General features: G+C 39.9%; 3 protein-coding genes across 3 annotated transcripts; 2 read left to right on the top strand and 1 right to left on the bottom strand.

The window, feature by feature from the left end:
• The first annotated feature begins 84 nt into the window (after positions 1–84).
• On the top strand, positions 85–4,393 carry phkg2 (phosphorylase kinase, gamma 2 (testis)). The gene is made up of 10 exons (XM_072373116.1): positions 85–295; positions 573–674; positions 765–940; positions 1,047–1,101; positions 1,196–1,261; positions 2,394–2,557; positions 2,654–2,744; positions 2,868–3,021; positions 3,184–3,309; positions 3,402–4,393. The coding sequence occupies exons 2-10, from the start codon at positions 580–582 to the stop codon at positions 3,645–3,647; spliced, it is 1,173 nt and encodes a 390-aa protein (XP_072229217.1). The 5' UTR covers positions 85–295; positions 573–579; the 3' UTR covers positions 3,648–4,393.
• cfap119 (cilia and flagella associated protein 119) lies at positions 4,383–8,294 on the bottom strand. The gene is made up of 10 exons (XM_072373117.1): positions 8,181–8,294; positions 7,946–8,021; positions 7,717–7,751; positions 7,556–7,621; positions 7,287–7,450; positions 6,962–7,032; positions 6,749–6,865; positions 5,014–5,092; positions 4,673–4,753; positions 4,383–4,567 (listed from the first exon to the last, which is right to left on the bottom strand). Exons 2-10 carry the CDS (start codon positions 7,961–7,963, stop codon positions 4,383–4,385), a joined length of 816 nt encoding a protein of 271 aa, XP_072229218.1. The 5' UTR covers positions 7,964–8,021; positions 8,181–8,294.
• A 1,325-nt stretch (positions 8,295–9,619) lies between these two features.
• On the top strand, positions 9,620–15,073 carry LOC140278310 (tubby protein homolog). Its single transcript, XM_072373290.1, has 12 exons — positions 9,620–9,713; positions 10,823–10,982; positions 11,123–11,353; positions 11,469–11,621; positions 11,751–11,900; positions 11,990–12,150; positions 12,268–12,429; positions 12,565–12,677; positions 14,186–14,300; positions 14,386–14,484; positions 14,585–14,756; positions 14,846–15,073. Exons 1-12 carry the CDS (start codon positions 9,672–9,674, stop codon positions 14,977–14,979), a joined length of 1,692 nt encoding a protein of 563 aa, XP_072229391.1. The 5' UTR covers positions 9,620–9,671; the 3' UTR covers positions 14,980–15,073.
• Positions 15,074–18,182: the final 3,109 nt, after the last annotated feature.

Raw genomic sequence — 18,182 nt, 5'->3', positions numbered from 1 at the left:
TGTTTTGTCACTGCAAAATACCTCGAGTAAAAAATATATTGCAATGTTCACTCCGGCCTTTCGGGGGCAGTACCGACACGCCCAGAAATAACCGGTAACAAAATGTTCTCAAGGAATTTGACCAGAATGTAAACAGTGCTCAGGTCTTAGCTAACTGTTTCGGCTAATTTCGGTGCTGTCGCCGCTGAATCGCACGCAGTAATGGCTTCACGATAAATACCTCGAGCTGACATGGCTCTGTTTTATTGATTCCGTATTTACCGTCTCCTCGTTGTTGTTGTTTGGAACATTCAAGGTGAGTAGCTTCCTGATCGGTCAGTGAACCTGCTGCAGCAGCAAGGCCAAATCAAAGATGCACTTACCAAAAAGTTTTGAGGGTTAAATGGTGTATTTCTAAATATTTGATTACGGTGGAGTGTTGTATAACTTGTAAACAAATCGTGGGGTTGCTTTCTTTAATTAAACTAAAGCGGAAAAAAACAACTTCCTTATCAAGAGATTGTCCAGTAGAGCCTAGTAAACAAGCAGCACTGTTAACACACTGAGACATGTGACTGAGTTTGTTGTTATAGATTCATCATGACCAAGGATATCGTTGTTGGAGATGAATTACCAGACTGGGTTGGGGCTAAGGAGTTTTACCAGAAGTATGACCCTAAAGAGGTGATTGGCAGGTGAGTCCCGTAACTGGCATGGTATTTGTGTAGTGCTCTGACTTACTTGTTGATGAGGGAAACATGCTGTATTTTTTTGTCGTGCCTCAGGGGTGTGAGCAGTGTGGTGCGCAGGTGTGTGCACAGACACACTGGTCAGGAGCTGGCAGTGAAGATTATTGAGATCACAGCGGAGAAGATGACAGCCCAGCAGCTGGAGGAGGTGAAGACCTCCACGCTCAAAGAGATCCAAGTTCTCAACATGGTGAAGGGACACTCCTCCATCAGTATGTCGCAAAGCTGCTCTTAAAGACCACACGATTTCTTTGATTTTCCTGTTCTTGGAGCTTTAAAACTGTTGATGCTGTTTTATGTTGCTTTGATTCCCTTTAGTTACTCTCATTGATTCCTATGAGTCCACAACGTTCATATTTCTGGTGTTTGACCTGTGAGTACGAAGATGAGAAGCTAAACATGCACTGATAATTCCAGTGTATATACACGGAGTTACTGTAGGAAATGTGTCTTTTCTTCATTACCAGAATGAGACGAGGAGAGCTGTTTGACTACCTCACAGAAAAAGTGACTTTGAGTGAGAAGGAGACCAGGTGAGCTCCACCATCAACACACTCCATTCACTCGTGTATTCTGGCTGAATGTCAACACACGGTTAAGCCTTGATTTTTTTTTTTTGCATTTTTGTAAACATTCTCTCATTTTGAAATATGGGAGAATGTGGCAGGGTTATATTTACTGCTGTGTTGCGTTACTTCTTCTTTCAAGGATATTTAGCATTCTTGCCTCATGTAAGATTTCAGGTGTGTAACAGTTCAGGGACTCTTTTGTGGTATTTTTCATTTCATGCAGACAGACAAGTCTATTGTTGGCTCTCTTTTACTACTCAGTCATACCGCTTTAATACGTGCAGGATGTGGTTTGGTGTCGGACTGCTGAAAAAAGCAAGGCCTTCGCTTGAAAGACATCGCCTGAATTGCAGCATATGTTGCTCCAAAATAAGCATTCATGGTGCCAAAACAGATCTGGACGATACACGCATTAGGTTTACTAAAGCACACCCCATATCATAAAGGATTCTGTGTACCCTTGAAATGCATACAGTTAACAAGCCAAACGGTGTGTCTCCTCTTTAAGACCAGTGTTTTATTTGCCAGACCACAGGACAGTTTTCTCTTGTCCTCTGTCGACCTTAAATGTGCTCGAGACCAAAGATGGTGTTTCTTGGTTTTGTTTCGATGTACTTTTCAATGACATGGTAGAGTCTGAACCTGCATGAGCAGAAACAGGGTCAAACTTTGTCCAATTTTCAGAAGTCTTCCTAAACACACGCAACAATTTCCACCACAAATCATCCACATTTTTATTGCGGTTCAGTATCAGTTTTCAGCCTCATCTTATGAATAAAGAGATTTCTCAAGATTCACTGAAACTCTGAGGTTGCATTTATGACCACAGCTCTGCTGCAGTTGCTCTTCTTTTGTTAATTTGTTTTAGTGCAACATATAAACACTTAATGATATTCTGGAGTTGCCTTGGGGGTTATTTGCTGAACAGATGGAATGTCTAATGCTAATGCTTCTCACTTCCCTTCTAAGTTTCATGGAACGAGCATATCATGTGTCCCTGTGCAAAAATGAGATTTTATACACAGATCCTCTGTGTTTTGTTATGGTTGATACATGGATATGAGACCAAATCCGTGTAAATTTTGTTTCTCTGCAGGTGTATAATGCGAGCTCTGTTAGAGGCTGTGCAATACCTCCACTCCCTGAACATTGTCCACCGGGATCTGAAACCTGAGAACATTCTCTTGGACGATCATGGGCACATCAAGCTCTCCGACTTTGGTTTCTCTGTGCAGCTCCAACCTGGAGAGAAGCTGAGGGGTACGACTGCAGATCATGTAAAGTCAGCAGTAATGTGAATTAACTGTGACTTGTTGGTTCATTTAGCCAGTCTGCTTTGTCTTTGGCTATAATTAGAGCTTTGTGGAACGCCCGGTTATTTGGCCCCTGAAATCCTGAAATGTTCCATGGATGAAATGCATCCTGGCTACGGCAAGGACGTTGATCTGTAAGTCTCGCTCCCTCCTTTGATCAGTGATGCAACATTTCTCACAGCATTGAACGTCAACCCATGCTCCTGTGTGCTGTCCTCACTTCTGCACCTAAGTTTTGCTTTACGCTTGTTTGTAAGCTGGGCATGTGGAGTCATCCTCTTCACCCTGCTTGCCGGCTCGCCGCCGTTCTGGCACCGCAAACAGATGCTGATGCTGAGAATGATCATGGAGGGTCGCTATCAGTTCAGCTCCCCGGAGTGGGATGACAGGTCTGACACTGTGAAAGATCTGGTAAGACGATATTCTGTCCACTGATTCTCTTTGATATCAAAACATAACATTAACACTATCCTCCTCTAATGGATGGGTTTATGTGAGGCAGATTTTTGATATTCAAAGAAGAGCATCACAACTTTATTAGTTTTTGGCAAACCTTTCCCTTGTGATACTCAGATATCCAGGCTGCTGGTGGTGGAACCATCTGTTCGGCTCACCGCGGAGCAAGCCTTACTACATCCCTTCTTCCGACTGTACCAGAAGGAGGACATGCGTCTCTTCAGTCCCAGAAAGACGTTCAGGGTGAGTCACTCTGAAACTTTATTTAAACTTTATTTAAACGCGCTGACACATTGTAATCACTGCATTCTGCCTCCCTGCCTTGATTCCCCCAGGTGTTGATAGTAAGCGTGCTCGCCTGTATAAGGATTTACAGCCGTTACCGAAGGGCTCGGCCGCTAACCCGGGAGGTCCTGGCCAGAGATCCTTATTCCCTCCGCGGCGTCCGCAAGCTCATCGACGGCTGCGCCTTCCGCATCTACGGCCACTGGGTGAAGAAAGGGGAGCAACAGAACCGCGCAGCCCTCTTTCAGAACACAGCCAAGACCGTGCTGCTGGGTCTGGAGGACTTTGACACATAAAAGGTCAACCTCATTCCTAAACATGTTGATTCTTATTTAACCCTGTGCACGGGCTGTCAAGCCAGCGTTCGTCTAGTCGAGTTACTGTTTAATTTCAAGATGTGCGATTCAGGGATCAGGATGTTCGTGCGCCTTAATGCACGCTGTGGCTCTGCAAGTTGAAGATGCATGCGTGACTTGATATTCCTTATCTGTGCGTGTATCCAAGGTTGTGACAATTTAAAACTCTTTGTCGGGTCATCATCATGTTGGCAGTGCACTTTGCATTAGAGGACACATTGCACAATCATTTGATAGACCTAATCATATTAGTACATTGCTAATGTTTAGGATTTTACCTGCTAATAGTTTATTGCGGTTGAAGGGAGTATGCATTTCCCGGCACTGCAAATGAAAGCACTGTGATTGGTTATTTTTACACTTAAATGCTGTATTAAAGCTTATATTTACAGATATTCCAGTATTACACATCTGTACTGTAGGACCTGTGTGAAACAATTATCGTAAGTGGAGTGTTTATGTGCGTAATCCCGTTGTCCATGCAAACATTCGTCCTCTTACTGACTGTGAAATCACCATTCCCCACTCATTTCATTTCTCAGTCTGATAAGAAGCATTATTCCATTTAAAGTGCCTGCTTCAGAAATGTATATCCAGTGTACAAATGCAGATAACCATCGTACTGTATGTGCAGAGTGAGCTTTTATTGACAATAAAACAAATGTTTCAACTGCCTCATTTCATCTTTTTGCCGTCCTTTTCTTTTTTGGCTTGGAGGTTGGGCTGCGAGGAATTTAAGGCGCCGTTCAGCTGAAACGCTTTCTCTTTTTCTCTGATGGTTTGATCGAGTTGTCCAGACGCGAGCTTCAACTGCTGTCTGACTTCTTGCTCTATCAGCGCCTTCAACTCTGACGTGGAAGCTGAAAATGTGGACATGAGGCAAATACACACAATTTAAGCAGCCCTTGATGAGAAAAGGTCATTTCTGCAGATAAACTCAGTTTTATGATGATTTGGGATCATACCAGTCGAAGCTTCCTCGTGCTCTGTGATAAAAGACGTGTCTATATTTGGCGCTGCCTGCTCCTCCGTTGCATTTTCAACATCTGGTGCATTAAAAGTACCGCAGTGTATTAATAATCTGGCCTGAGTCTCTAAAACATTGTTCTAATATGCATTTCTCAATGCAACATCAAACAGAACGAACAAGAGAGATTCATTAAAAATGTTTGATTATTTAAAGCGGGATTCAGGTGTTGTCACTTTTCTCCCTCTGCTGATTTAAAGTTGCATGTTGCAAGTTCTGTCTGGTTCTCAGATTTTTTTTTAGCTATGTTATGTGTGGCTAAAGCCCTGTAATCAGTACCTGGCACAGAGGAATCCTCCAACACAGGTGATCCATGGTCGGGCATCCCAGAGTATGTCAATGACAGGTCAAGTGTGACCTGGTCAAAATGGGTGACAAATGTTCCTGTTTAAAAACTCTGATTCTCATTTATCTCCCATGATGTACCCTTACAAGTCAAGTCACAAAAAAACCCAAAAAACAGCTGAAGGACAGTAAAACTTTGAAGTTGGTCATTCAATGCCAACTATCCTGACCCTTTCCGTTTATGGGGCCTCACAAAAAACCTTCAGTTTTGGCTTTCATATTTTTAAATCCTATTTTTCTAAGGCTCACTAATCCTTCATTTTCTCACAGAATGGGTTGAAATGTGCAATAAACTGTTAACAACAGTTTGCAACTACTGGCTGAAACTTGAGTGGAAGGAATTCAGCTGTAAACAATTAACTTCACCTGAATGAAAAATATTAGATACAAAAAGAGATCATACTTTGACTAATTTTTTAATCATCTCGCGACCACATATGAACCATTGAGACAAGTTCAATGAAGAAGATCTTCTCTCCTTTTTTGTTTCTATTCCACTATGAATTATGGCTATTTCTGCAAGTCGAATTTCTTTATCACTTCCACTTTTGCCATCCTGACAAAAATGGCTCTATGCTGAATTTCCACATGGCCGCTTTCCTCCAAAAATATGTTCACCAGCCTGATTTCTTTGAGCCACTCAGCCCTTGTTCTTCAAAGGCCTTTCAGACCGTCTTGTGAGCAACTCTCCTTCTCCTCATCTGGGTTCTTATATATGATATGATATATAAGAATATGATATATGATATAACTTCACCACCATCAGTGTCTCGATTACAGGGGATACCAATTTCTATCTTTTCATTTTGGTAACTTCATGCTCACATGATGCTGCTGCTCACTGAGTCTTAACTGCTAAAAAAGGTCTTTATGGCACATGTCCGCGTTTTGTGTTTCAGCCATTTTTGCTTCAGTTAATCTCTCCTTAGGGTTAAGGAGTCTGATTCTTCACTGTTTATAACTGAGAGATGTTAAATTACTCCTGGTTCTTTTCGTGATATTTTAAACTACAATTTTTCCTACTTTTCAGTGGCTGTAATGTTATAGTTACTCATTTCATCGGTAGGTATTTGTACTATTTTGATTAGAAGTGTTTCAATGATACTGACGTGTGAAATCTAATCTGGCCTTTTTGTAGCTCTGTCACTAAAAGACTGTCACACTGTCAGAGAGGTGATGAGTCTCGATAGTTATTTGATTATTTGGTTCCACTCTTTTACGCACATTTCAGTGAAGGACAAAGTATTAGGGACACTTTTGTTGTATTGTACTGTGATGCTGTTGCAACCGTACACCACCATCACCCAGCTTCACCGAAACGACAAGTCAAGCAATTTCAAATATTTATTGGAAAAGCATTCAGGACCAAATGACCTCTAAATACCATTCGTATGTGTACCTGCACCATGGTGACGAGAAAGTCAAAACAGGTGGATATTTCCTTTGTGAACTGTTTCATTCGGGTAGAAAATCATTCCTTGTGAGAAAGAAACTTTAAAAACATGCAGTTAATCCTTAGGATTTCATGGATGTCAGTTCAAATTTTAATCCAATCCCTCTGAAAAATGAAAAACCAACCTTTTTTGTCTGTTTGTTTTCATTAAGTGAGTTGGGATGGGAACGACCCTTACAACCCTTTATGTGAAGTCAAACAAGTTCTTACTCTTACCTGCGGAGTAAAGATATACTTGTAGAGTTTGTAGTGTCTCAAGTAGTTGCTGTGGATGTACTTCAAGATGCACTCCACCTCCTGAAAGCTGAAGATGTCGATGCTAAAGGGAGGCCGCTGTGGCGAGCAGAGACCAGGGAGTGGCATTACGTTCAAGGAAATTTAAGTGTTAAATGAAGTTGTGACAAAGAGAATGCTGATTGTTTAACACACCCTGACTGAGTGACAAAACAGAAGCTCCTTGCTGTAGTTGAGACACTGTTCTATGTTGCAGAGAGGAGTTTCTGCAAATTAAAGAACATTTTAACATTAAGTAGCATTAATTTAAGCGACATGAGTTCAAGTCTGACTCGAAAAAAACAATTTCAGTGGATATTTGACTTGGAAAAATGTAAAAAAAAACTAGCCTAGACTTAAATATAACCTAAATCCCATACATTGAATTGGTTTTGAACTTGTGAAACAATCTTAGATTGAACTGTAAATATACAACTGAGGGGATTGTTTGTACTCTGTCAACCGTACGAACTTTTCTCACCTATGTTGGCCTCATGGATGGACTTGATGATGGACAAAAGTGCAGAGGTTTGCTCTTTCTTTAAGCTGTGTTGTCTGCAAAAAAGCACAGTCTGCACGTACAGCTCCAGCAGAACTGCTCGTTTTGGTTCAGGGAGGTCAACCCCAAACACATTGCACAAAGCACTGTCCAAGAGGAAAAAAAAAAAACTTAAAATCTAAGTATGCTGCATATTTTTAAATGTGCGATTGGTAATAAAGGAATATCTCTCTGATTATGAACAAATATACCTCTCCAGATCAGGGATGGAATGAATGTTGTCTATAACCTCCATGTCGTGGAAGCTTATATCTGTCCTGCAAACACCCAGGGAATAATTCTACTGTTATACGCGCATTATTTGAGGCTAGGTGGGGGGAAAAAAAGCAGCATGCAATCAAAATGATCTCACCATAGCATGAATTTGGCTTCCAGCTCTTGTGGTACCTATAGAGAGCAACAAATTCTGCTTTAAATGCATGTTTGGACAATGTAAGCATGGGTGCCAGGGCACAGATGTACAAAATGAGCCTTCTACTCTTGAAAGAAGCAAGTACCCGAGGCTAAATGAGATACAAAACAACAGAATTTGTTCAGAATTATTTCCACATTAACTGCGTGGAGAAACTCGTGGAGCTTACCTTTATTTTGAAATTCATTTATTTCACTTGAGCTTGATTATCGTACCTGAAAACCGGGGAAACGACACAAGTTTAGCTGAAAAACAAGAGTTGTTTTTTTTTACACTGTTATTAAATTAATTGAATCTTTATTTTAATTGAATCAAACTTTTTTCTTTTTTTTTACTCTGCAGTTGTATTTTAGAGGAACAAATCCTGTTGTTGACTAGTTTTGTAAGAAAAACTTCAAACTGACCAAAACAGGCTTCGGTGCGGCTGTATCCTTTCCTGTTTGGTTCGCTCCATAGTATCCTAGCAACGAGGCTTCTTTTCTTCTTCCGGTTCTGCGTCATACACAAAATCGCGTACAATATCCCGAGAAATTAAGAGACATCAACATGTCGAGCGTTTTATGATAGATAACTAAATTAATATTTAAAAAACAAGAGTTATGTTGGAGTGGCTTTACAAAAAAATAATCCTTTTTATTTATCAATCTCTTTCAATAATAAGTGAACCCTTCAGTTGGCTACATACATTTATATATATGTATTTAAAGTAAATAAATTGAAACTAAAAAAGAAATGTACAAAAAGTTTTCATCAGTTGGGGCTAAATTATATACATAATAAGAGAAGGAAACTTCAAAGAAACTAAACGTATGTAAAGATGTAATAATGTATTTTAGGGGTGTGTGACATCCATCCATGCATTTTCTACTGCTTAATCCGTCGGTCGGGTAGCCGGGGGGCTGGAGCCTATCCCAGCGGTGAGATAAAAACATAAGAAAATAGCATTAAATGCTCGTTCACATCTTTTTCGTTTGGCAGTCTCATGTCTTGTGGCCTGAACTGGCATAACTCACTGTAACAACTATGACTGTGTATGTTACCTTGGACATTAGGCTACAATTAGGCGGCAAAAAATGATCAAATAATTTTGTCATGGTAACAAAAGTAAACAAAGGCACGCTCTTCTATATGGATAAACTAATACTAAAGCGCTGAATTATTACTTTTTTTCCTAATTAGACTAACTGTTTGCTCCTTTCAGTCTCACTGCTTTCCATCACTGCACGGTAGTCGTATCCATGGTAACGAGATAAACCTCGCGGCGTGGTCTACTTAATAGTCACCTTCTGGCTGTCCTGTTTGTTTTCATGGGCCATTTAAATGGTTTTTCGTGAGTTGTGTTGTGCAAACAGGAGACAAATAGCACTAAGCTTATGAGTTTGAGGACATGTGCTTCGAAGTAAATTGCAGCGGCTTCCGTATTTGTCTGTTCACGTCTGGGTAAGTGATGTACAGTAGACGGCTGGCTGAAAAACACTGGTTGTACTGTAGCAAGGACACCAGCTTCCACTGTCTCTTCTCTCACGTTTCAGTTATTAAAGCAGGCTTTAGCATCTCTATAAAGCAGCCATGGAAAGCTTGCCTTGTTCAAGAGCTTGTCTGTCCACAGTGACAGAGCTGTGCAGTGTAGTTTAAGAACATTATCCCCTTTTAATCCACTTTGCCTTCTGCTACATGCAGGTGGACAGACTAGCAGATGGAGCTGGGTGGCACAGTCAAACACCCGCTTCCATTCTTAATTACCCTGGGTGATGCCTCTTTTTGGGACAAAATCAACATTTCTAAATGTGCTCACCTTGAACCCTGAGGGTGGATTTCATCTGTTGTTTTGAAAAGATTGTTCTCTTATTTATCTACGGTTTCCTTTGTAATTAGCTGTGAGACTTTGCTGAGGTATGGAGGACCCTGACATGCGACAACAGAAGCTGGACAACCAGGTAAAGACATGATGAATCTATCACATAGCAAACAGCCCAGCCTTGTTTTTGCTTGTAAGAATTGTAATGCACTTTGGACGACTCACAATTCCATTTCTCTGTTGATTTAATAACATTCTTTTCCTGTGGCGACACTCGGGTACAAACATATGTGTAATTATCATAATTTCTGCTTACACTGGAGCAAAGACTAGCCAACAAGTGGTTAAACTGTGGGCTAGTTTTTGAAAGAAATACATCTTTCAAGATAGTCAGAGTCATGGCTTCCTGTTTCAGAACCACCTGTTGATTGAATCAACTTTAAGTTAAAGTCTTGTTTGTTCTTTACAGTACATGAGCTCCTGACTTATTTCCAGTAAAGTTCAGCATGAGCGCTTAAAATGATGAAGATTGGAAGAGAATCTATAGCAGAGACACAAATATATGCTACAATGTGCATCATACTAACCCCATGTTTTAGGCATGGTTGTAGTTGTAATCAGTAATAATTATACAGGCTATCTTGCATTTCAAATTGAGTGGATCACCATCTTCAAGAATAAGATATAATGTATGTATATGAGTGAAAACAATCTTACAGTAGTAATCTCATTCAGAGCCCTCAGTAATGTGCAAAGGTCTTGACTCAACACTCGATTCTATATGTTTTTGGTTCCAAAGAACCAGACTTTATTATGATCTTTTAAAGTGGTCGTGATCAATAGTTCTCCAGGCTTTCTAAAGGTCTTTTGAAGTTTGTCTTTGGATTCTTCTTCAGTCCCGTCCTAGGAGTCAACCAGTTTCAGAAGAATGTGGTTTTTTTTTGTTTGTTTGTCAAGCCACCTAATACTAAGTCAATAATCCTTCAAGCATAAAAAGACAACCAACTCAAGCATGTGAACCAGTGTGGTGCCTACTCAAAACAGAAATCAAAGTAAAAAGCCAATTTCAAGTTGTATCTTTACAAATTTTGTCAGTAGCTCCCTTTTGCAAAGACACATTCTTTTTTGCCAATTCTTCAGTGTTCACTGGAGCCTCGTCAGAAATGGTCTCCACGGAAGAGTGGTTGCTATTTTTATATGGTTTATATGGTTTTCTCTTAAGTTAAATGATTCTCAACTGTCCCACAGCGCACCCTTTTGATGAAAAAGCAGCAAAAGAAAAGAGCCGACACACAGATGGTGGTGGCCAATTGGGATACTCGCCAGAAGAATCGAAAGCACAAAGCCGTAAGCTCTGAAGAGACACCTCTGCTGATCTGCCAGTCACTCAGCAGTACCTCTCTGAGTGGTTCGTATTAGAATCATTTGACATTTTGTTCCTGTAGAAAAGCTGTGAACTTTATTTTAGTGGAAAAGGTAATGCCAGTTTCAGTAGTTTCAAGTCAGCAATGACAAATGGAAGCTTTTTCTTTTGTTCGTCTCTTAAAGATCAAGTTGAGCATGCCCATGATAACCCCCTGGATGAGATCACTCTGGGCGAAGGCGACATGACAACAAACCTGGGATCAGATGAGACGCCTTCAGAGAAGCCTGGTACTCCCAAGAGGATGAACTTGGAGATTGACAGAGAGCCTGAGGTGATACTTGACGGAGAGAATGAAGCCCTGGCGGAGGGAAAAAAGACAAAGAAGAAAGACACGAAAAAAGAGAAAGTCAAACGTAAGATTTGTGTCATTAACTACAGGAGACTAAGTGGGTTGGAACGTTCCTTTACTTATAAGTATGCTGACGTAAAACTGCAAGATGCTTATTAACCGGCAATTCACTTTTTTAGAAATTGAACAGACAGAGGAGAAGGTGCAAGAGAAGGTGCAAGAAAAGGAGAACGACACGGAGAAAAAGGAGAAAAAAATCAAGAAGAGGGACAAAGATAAAGAATCTCTTGACACACAGAAGACAAACAAAACAACTAAACAAGAGCGTAAAAGTACAAAGACGTTAACACTGTCATGTCATGTGTCTTGTTCCCATACTTGTCACTCAAAGATGTCTTGCATTAAGCTTTAACATTATGCTGCTGAGCCTTTACGTGATTTAAGAATCTCCACTTTTGCAGAAAAGCATTTACAGGACGCTTCAAAGCCTGAGACAGAATCAGTGGTAGAGGAGGCAAGTCCAACGGACAACTGTGATGAAAGTGACAATGAGGAGGACAAGGAGCTCCAGGTTTCTCCATTACCTATGAAGAAAAACCAGATGGATACATGTGAGTGAGGATCTGACCCAATATGGTGTAGGCTCCACGACCATGTTAAGTTAAAGCAAATAACAATGCCTTTATGTTGCTATTCACAGCCAGGTGTCAAATAAGTGATGAGCTCAAAGACGATGAAATCCAAGATAAGGAGAAAAAAAGAAAAAAGTCAAACAAAGCAGAGAAAACAACGCCGAGTCTAGCGTCGCTCAACTCCAACTACAGGGACACGTCATCATCAGACAGTGAATATAATGAAAGAGTGAGACATTACAAGTTAAAAATCCATTTCAGACACAAAAACAATCTTTACGAGTATGTACCGTATTTTGAGTCGCCACCATTCAGCGTCAGTAAAGGCCATTCTTTCTCATTTTAGTCAACGTCTCCAATGTCGGTGGAGGATCTTGAGAAGTTTGCTTTGCGTCCTGCTCCCAGAGACGTGACGATCCAGTGCAGGGTCACCAGGGACAGGAGAGGCATGGAGAAGGGAATTTACCCCACCTACTACCTGCACATGGAAAAAGAGGACGGGAAAAGGGTCGGCACTTCTTGTGAACTTTGGATTCAGTTCAAAATGAAATCGTCCTGTTTCTTGGGCTGTCACAAATCTACCCAAGCCCTCTCTCTGTTTTCCGTCTCTGACAACAATTCACTTTTTCTGTGTCACCTTAAGGTGTTTCTGATGGCGGGCAGAAAAAGGAAGAAGTGCAAAACATCCAACTATCTCATCTCCACTGACCCAACAAATCTATCCAGAGATACAAACTCCTACATCGGTAAACTCAGGTACAATTTTCTTCATACTTGTTAAAAGAGGGTTTAATCAAATCATTTTTGGCACATATACCTTGTGAATTTTGCTTTATTCTTCATTTCACAATGTTGTTTTCAGTGGATAACACGTTTGGAACGGCCGTTTGACCAGTTTAGCATCCAGACTTTTATATGATGCACATAAAATTTAATTGAAAAAGAAATCCTCTGGATGTCAGTGTATAATGACCCAAACCTGCACTTGTGCAACCCCAATATCAACAGAGACGCTAGATTTTAAATTGTGAATTGAAAACAAGCCTGCTGATCCCTTTGCTTGTTGGGGACAGAGACAGTAAAGTTGTATTGTTTTGTCTGCTATCACATCGTATCATATTGTACTGTACTGTTTTGCATCATATCATATTATCTTGTTTTGTATTTGTGGATGCAGCGATTGACTTTGTTCACTGACAACATAACTGTCTGTTTTTAAATGCAGCTCTGCCTGAATCTAATAGTTATGCAGCATTGGCTGTCTGGCTTTTGATTCTGTGAATCATAAAATGATTGTTTGTGATGTGATGAAGTTCTTTGCAATGGAATTATTCCTCTCAAATTGTTGAGCTACTTATGCACAACGTTTATCACATGTGGTGAACTCGTTCCCATCTTTATGTCTGAAAGACTCAGATTAGGTCTGTCTGGGAGGCTCTTTTTATAATCCATACATTTGTATGTTTCAATAACAGTTTCAGCATTTGATATGGCACCTTTGCCCTACAACTAAACATTACAATTCCACCAATTATTTACAGATTATTTGTAATCTGGTTTTATTTCAATTAGACACTGTGTTCAAATGTTTTTGGAAGCAGGGTTGTGATATAATGCTTAGTTGCCATAAGTTTCCCCAAAAGTTAACCAGTTGCCCACTCCAAACTTGCCACAAATCCTACAGAAGATATGAACCTAATCTAGATATGAAAAAAACAACTGTGCTGAAAAAAAAGGTTGACCACAACAAAAATATTGAACTTTGAACTCAGAAGTGCTTCTAGGTAAATGCTAAAGTGAGCATGACGTGCCATGCTCACAATCCCAATGGTAACATGCTGATCATTTTTAGCACTGCTTGCTAACACTGCCAATGTTAATAAGTGCTAATAAGATGTCATATTTGCCGATTTACAACATAATGAGGATTTCTTACCCTAGAAAACAGAAAAAGGCAGCACAGGTTTTTGTTTGAGGGTCCTAGACACAAACTATATAGAAAAGATAAAGGTAGCCTCGAGCTCGGAAAAGTTAAGTCAGTCTGGAAATGCTTTAAGGTTTCATTATTTCAATGCAAGTCTAAGGCCAGCAGGGGAGCAACTACTCCAAATGTTAAGCGTGCTGATGGTAAAATGACTGTCCTTTTCACATGGTTTATTACCTGATTTAATATTTTCCTCATTAGTATATAAAATTCACTCATTTTAAAGGCAAGGCTACCATGTCATTGACAGACATCTTGTTGATATTTGATATTTTTTCAGGTCCAATGTTCTTGGTACAAAGTTCACGGTCTATGATGGAGGTGAAAACCCGGAGAAGAAACCATTCATCAAAGAGTGTGAAACAGTGCGGCAAGAAATGGCAGCCATATGTTACGTGAGTCCCAAAAATACACCCTGCTTTACACAGTATGAAAAGCAAGGAAACCTGTAAAATAAAACAGTTGTTCATGATGTTCCAGGAGACAAACGTGCTGGGTTTCAAGGGTCCAAGGAAAATGACCGTGATCATCCCTGGCATGCTGGAGAATGATGAAAGAGTGTCAATCCGTCCAAAAGATGTATGTTTAAATGACTCCGTTAAAAAAAAAAAAACTGTGATTATGCTGGTTAAGAGTAACACATTTCTGATGTTTGAGCTGCTGTTTCATTTGATTCTAGGAGAGTGAAACTCTTCTGGCGCGCCATGCCAACGGTACAACAGACAAACTGGTTACCCTGGTGAACAAATCCCCGAGCTGGAACGAACAGACTCAGTCGTATGTGTTAAACTTCCACGGACGTGTAACCCAGGCCTCTGTGAAAAACTTCCAGATTATCCACCCTGACAACGGTAATATGACTCATTCTCTGTCTTCATTTAAAACGTGCTCTTTAATGTTTGCCTCGACACTTTCACTGGCCTCTTGATGTCTTCTACAGAGGATTACATAGTGATGCAGTTTGGCCGTGTGGCAGAAGACGTCTTCTCCATGGATTACAGTTTCCCCATGTGTGCCCTGCAAGCCTTTGCCATCACTCTCTCGTCCTTTGATGGCAAACTGGCCTGTGAGTGACCCATGCTGGTGTGCCTCTAGAGCTTAACGTTAACTAGATCTCTGATCGACAAATGAATTTTAAGTTCTAATAAAAATATACCCATAATTTAACACAGAGTCCTTTTTATGACACTTCGTACACATCTTACAAAATGTAAGAAAAGCTGACAGACTCCAGTAGAGATCTCACATATATCAAAGTGAGACATTTTACTATTTCATGAAAAATATCAGGACATTTTTATTTTGATGGCAGCAACACAGCTGAATGTTTACCACTGTGTAGTGTCCCCTCCTCTTTTAACAACAGTCTCTGGGCATCTGTGAGCTGAGGAGACCAGTTGCTGGACCTTTGGGAAAAGAATGTTTCATTTTTGTCTGATATAGGATTCTAGCTACTCAACAGTTCTGGGTTTTCTTTGTAAAATTCTGAATTTCATGATTGATCAGGACCAGGATGGATCACGACAGCAAAAGAACTCTTCTGCTAGAAAGCTGTGCTGCTGTTATGTATGCGGTTCAGCATTGTCTTATGCAAGGCTTTTCCCGGAAAAGACATAATTTGGAAGGGAGCACATATTGCTCTAAAGCATGTGTAAACCTTTCAGTATCGATGATGCAAGTTGCCAGTTTCATAGGCCCTAACTTAGAGGCAGTACATTCTGTTGTGTGTTTCTGAGCCTTTGCAGTAATTTCCATAACAGAATCAAATCTGTTTTTAATGAAGTGCCCCCGAGGGCCCAAAAATCACAGACATACATCGATATTCCCTGCCGTGTTCCTTGCTCCTCCTCCATGATGGAAGATTGCTGAACATCTGCCCATCTTTACTTCTGAGACTCTGCTTCTCTAAGGTGCTCTTTTTTCATTTCATCAATCCATTGCCAATTAACCTAATTAGTTGCAACATTGGAGACGTTTCTTTTTAGTGACATTTTCCTTTCTCGCCTTTTGTTGTCCTGTCCAAACTTTTCTTCAGATGTGTTGCTGCCATTAAAGTGAAGATGAGCTCAAATTTTTCATGAAATAGTACAATGTCTCACTTTTGACATTTGATGTGTTCTCATTAATCCATTGAAAGTAAAATATTTGTCTATGAGATTTGCAAATCATTGCATTCTGTATTTATTTATGTTTTACAAAGTGTCAGAGTATATTTTTGGGGGGGAATTAAGTCATTGAAGTACGTGAGCATTTTCAAATTTGCCAGATGTGTAAAAGATTTGTGCAATCAAAACATGACAAATATTTCAATACTACCAGTGAAATATTGAATGGAAATAATGCAATATTTGAAGGTGCAGCACAAGTCTATTAGTTCCTCTGTGTCCACTTGGTGAATTTTATGAATAAAAATGTTTATCTTTAACATTTACTCGTTTTAATGTCCTTTTTCCAGTTGTAAAAAAAAGGCATTCTAATCTGGCAGATGTGTCACACTGTGTTTAAAATGTGCCTCTAAACCTGATATTCACAACTTTATGCTGCTACAATCGTCCTTTAACATCTTTACCAGGTTTATTGCATGATATTTTAGCGCATCGAGCCGTATCGTGCCAGTGATACATATCTATCACTGAAAAGGAAATCATATTTGTCAAAGTGCCACAAAAAAAAAAAAAAAAAAGTGCTCCAAATGTGGTATCAGATGGAGAAGCATTGCAACAAGTTGCAGGTCAGGATTTCTGCTCTTACGCAATGTAAAAAGTGGAAAATATTTTAATCTCACAAGAGTGTCACTGCTGATCTCGAACCCATTTTCGAGTTCACACAGCTTTACAGAGCTGGACAGAAGTCAGACGGGTTTCAGTTAATAAGAATAGACCCCACTTATGCTCTATGGTGAAGGAAGATGGTCAGAAGTGAAAAGATATTTTTGGAAGCAAAACTGAAACGTCTATTGTAAAACTGACTTGACTGTTTTAGTGAGACTGTGGGTTTACTTGCTTCCTGTACAAATGTTCAGACTAAAAAAAGTTCTGTTTGAAATTGAGCTGTGAGAGCATGGCCTTTGGCACCACGAGCTGCAACAAACTCCACAAAAGATGAAGTGATGAGGGTGATGCGTTATCACTCCCTCTTGACTTGGAGAAGCCAACAGCATAATGAAAGCCACTTAATCAGATATGCTAACCCAATATAAAAGCCTGAAAAGAGTGGACTTAGAAAGGTACTTCATGCTCAATATTCAGCCTTAAGCAGTGGGATGCAGGCTACTAGTGTATAAGTTGACAATCTCTGAATATATGTAATCAAAAAACTTAAAGGAAGCCGTGGGCCTCTCTTTCACCTCTTATCTTTAACAGAATCTCAACGACAACCAACCATCATTCAGCTGATCTGCTGTCAGAGTTCTAAACGTTGCACAACACTCTTGTAGCTTGCACAATAATCACTATAATCACAGTGCGTTCCAGTATTGAAATATCAGAAAAAGCATACCACCAGGCCTTAGGTGTTGCTTTACCTGACAAAGATGTACAGTTTTCACTCCGTCTACATCAGTGACATCATAATCGCAGCCTGTGATGAGCAGCAAACATGAACTGCATCGCCATAGCTTGTGTGCGTTCCATCTGCAACCCATGACAGGCCTGGCTCATTGGTTGGGCTACTTTTGTAACAAACAGCATTTGCCAGTAACATAACTGAAAAAGGTAGCCACGATGACTATGAATAAAATGATCTAAAGATCTTAGGTGTACTGAAAATAGTGGCAATTGCAACATTTTGAAACTAGACTTATTGCTAGATACAAGCTGTTGTTTTAATTGATGGAAACAATGATTTACAGGAAAGATTTTAGTGTTTGCTACATGTTCACGAGAAGGAGATTTAGGAGTCCAAAGACAGTTCATGTACAATATGAAATTTATTTTAAAAGGAAAACAAAGCATTACAAAGTTTTATAGGTGCACGATTAGATTCTGATACGCAGCAAATGAAAGCATAATTTCACTGATCTTTCTAAATTGTAATTTACGTAACTTTGCATGACGAGTCTGCATGTTTTATTGAGCTGGGTGAATCTGAAGGACAGACAAGACGATCTCAGTTGCAGACTGTGAGGGGTGTTTTTGAAATAATTTTTTTTATTTCGTTGCGAGTCTTGCTTCGCTTGCACCTCTATTTTTTATCAGCTTATCAGATAAGATCAATAATCAAGATGGCTCTCACCATAGACACAAGAATTTATTCCAATTCTATTCAGGAAGCTGCTG

The sequence above is a fragment of the Leuresthes tenuis genome, unplaced genomic scaffold, assembly GCF_036924035.1.
Source record: "Leuresthes tenuis unplaced genomic scaffold, fLeuTen1.0.hap1 SCAF_20, whole genome shotgun sequence".
Lineage (NCBI taxonomy): Eukaryota > Metazoa > Chordata > Actinopteri > Atheriniformes > Atherinopsidae > Leuresthes > Leuresthes tenuis.
The sequence above is the reverse complement of the archived record's forward strand: the minus strand, read 5'-3'. Positions and strand labels throughout refer to the sequence as shown.

Coding starts and splice junctions, on each gene's coding strand:
- phkg2 (XM_072373116.1), top strand. CDS start 580: ATGACCAAGGATATCGTTGTTGGAGATGAATTACCAGACTGGGTTGGG. Junction 941..1,046: donor GAAGGGACACTCCTCCATCA/GTATGTCGCAAA, acceptor GATTCCCTTTAG/TTACTCTCATTGATTCCTAT. Junction 2,558..2,653: donor ACCTGGAGAGAAGCTGAGGG/GTACGACTGCAG, acceptor GGCTATAATTAG/AGCTTTGTGGAACGCCCGGT.
- cfap119 (XM_072373117.1), bottom strand. Junction 7,622..7,716: donor GAAGCCAAATTCATGCTATG/GTGAGATCATTT, acceptor GGGTGTTTGCAG/GACAGATATAAGCTTCCACG. Junction 6,866..6,961: donor TGTTTTGTCACTCAGTCAGG/GTGTGTTAAACA, acceptor TGCTCGCCACAG/CGGCCTCCCTTTAGCATCGA.
- LOC140278310 (XM_072373290.1), top strand. CDS start 9,672: ATGGAGGACCCTGACATGCGACAACAGAAGCTGGACAACCAG. Junction 9,714..10,822: donor AACAGAAGCTGGACAACCAG/GTAAAGACATGA, acceptor ACTGTCCCACAG/CGCACCCTTTTGATGAAAAA. Junction 12,678..14,185: donor TCCTACATCGGTAAACTCAG/GTACAATTTTCT, acceptor ATATTTTTTCAG/GTCCAATGTTCTTGGTACAA.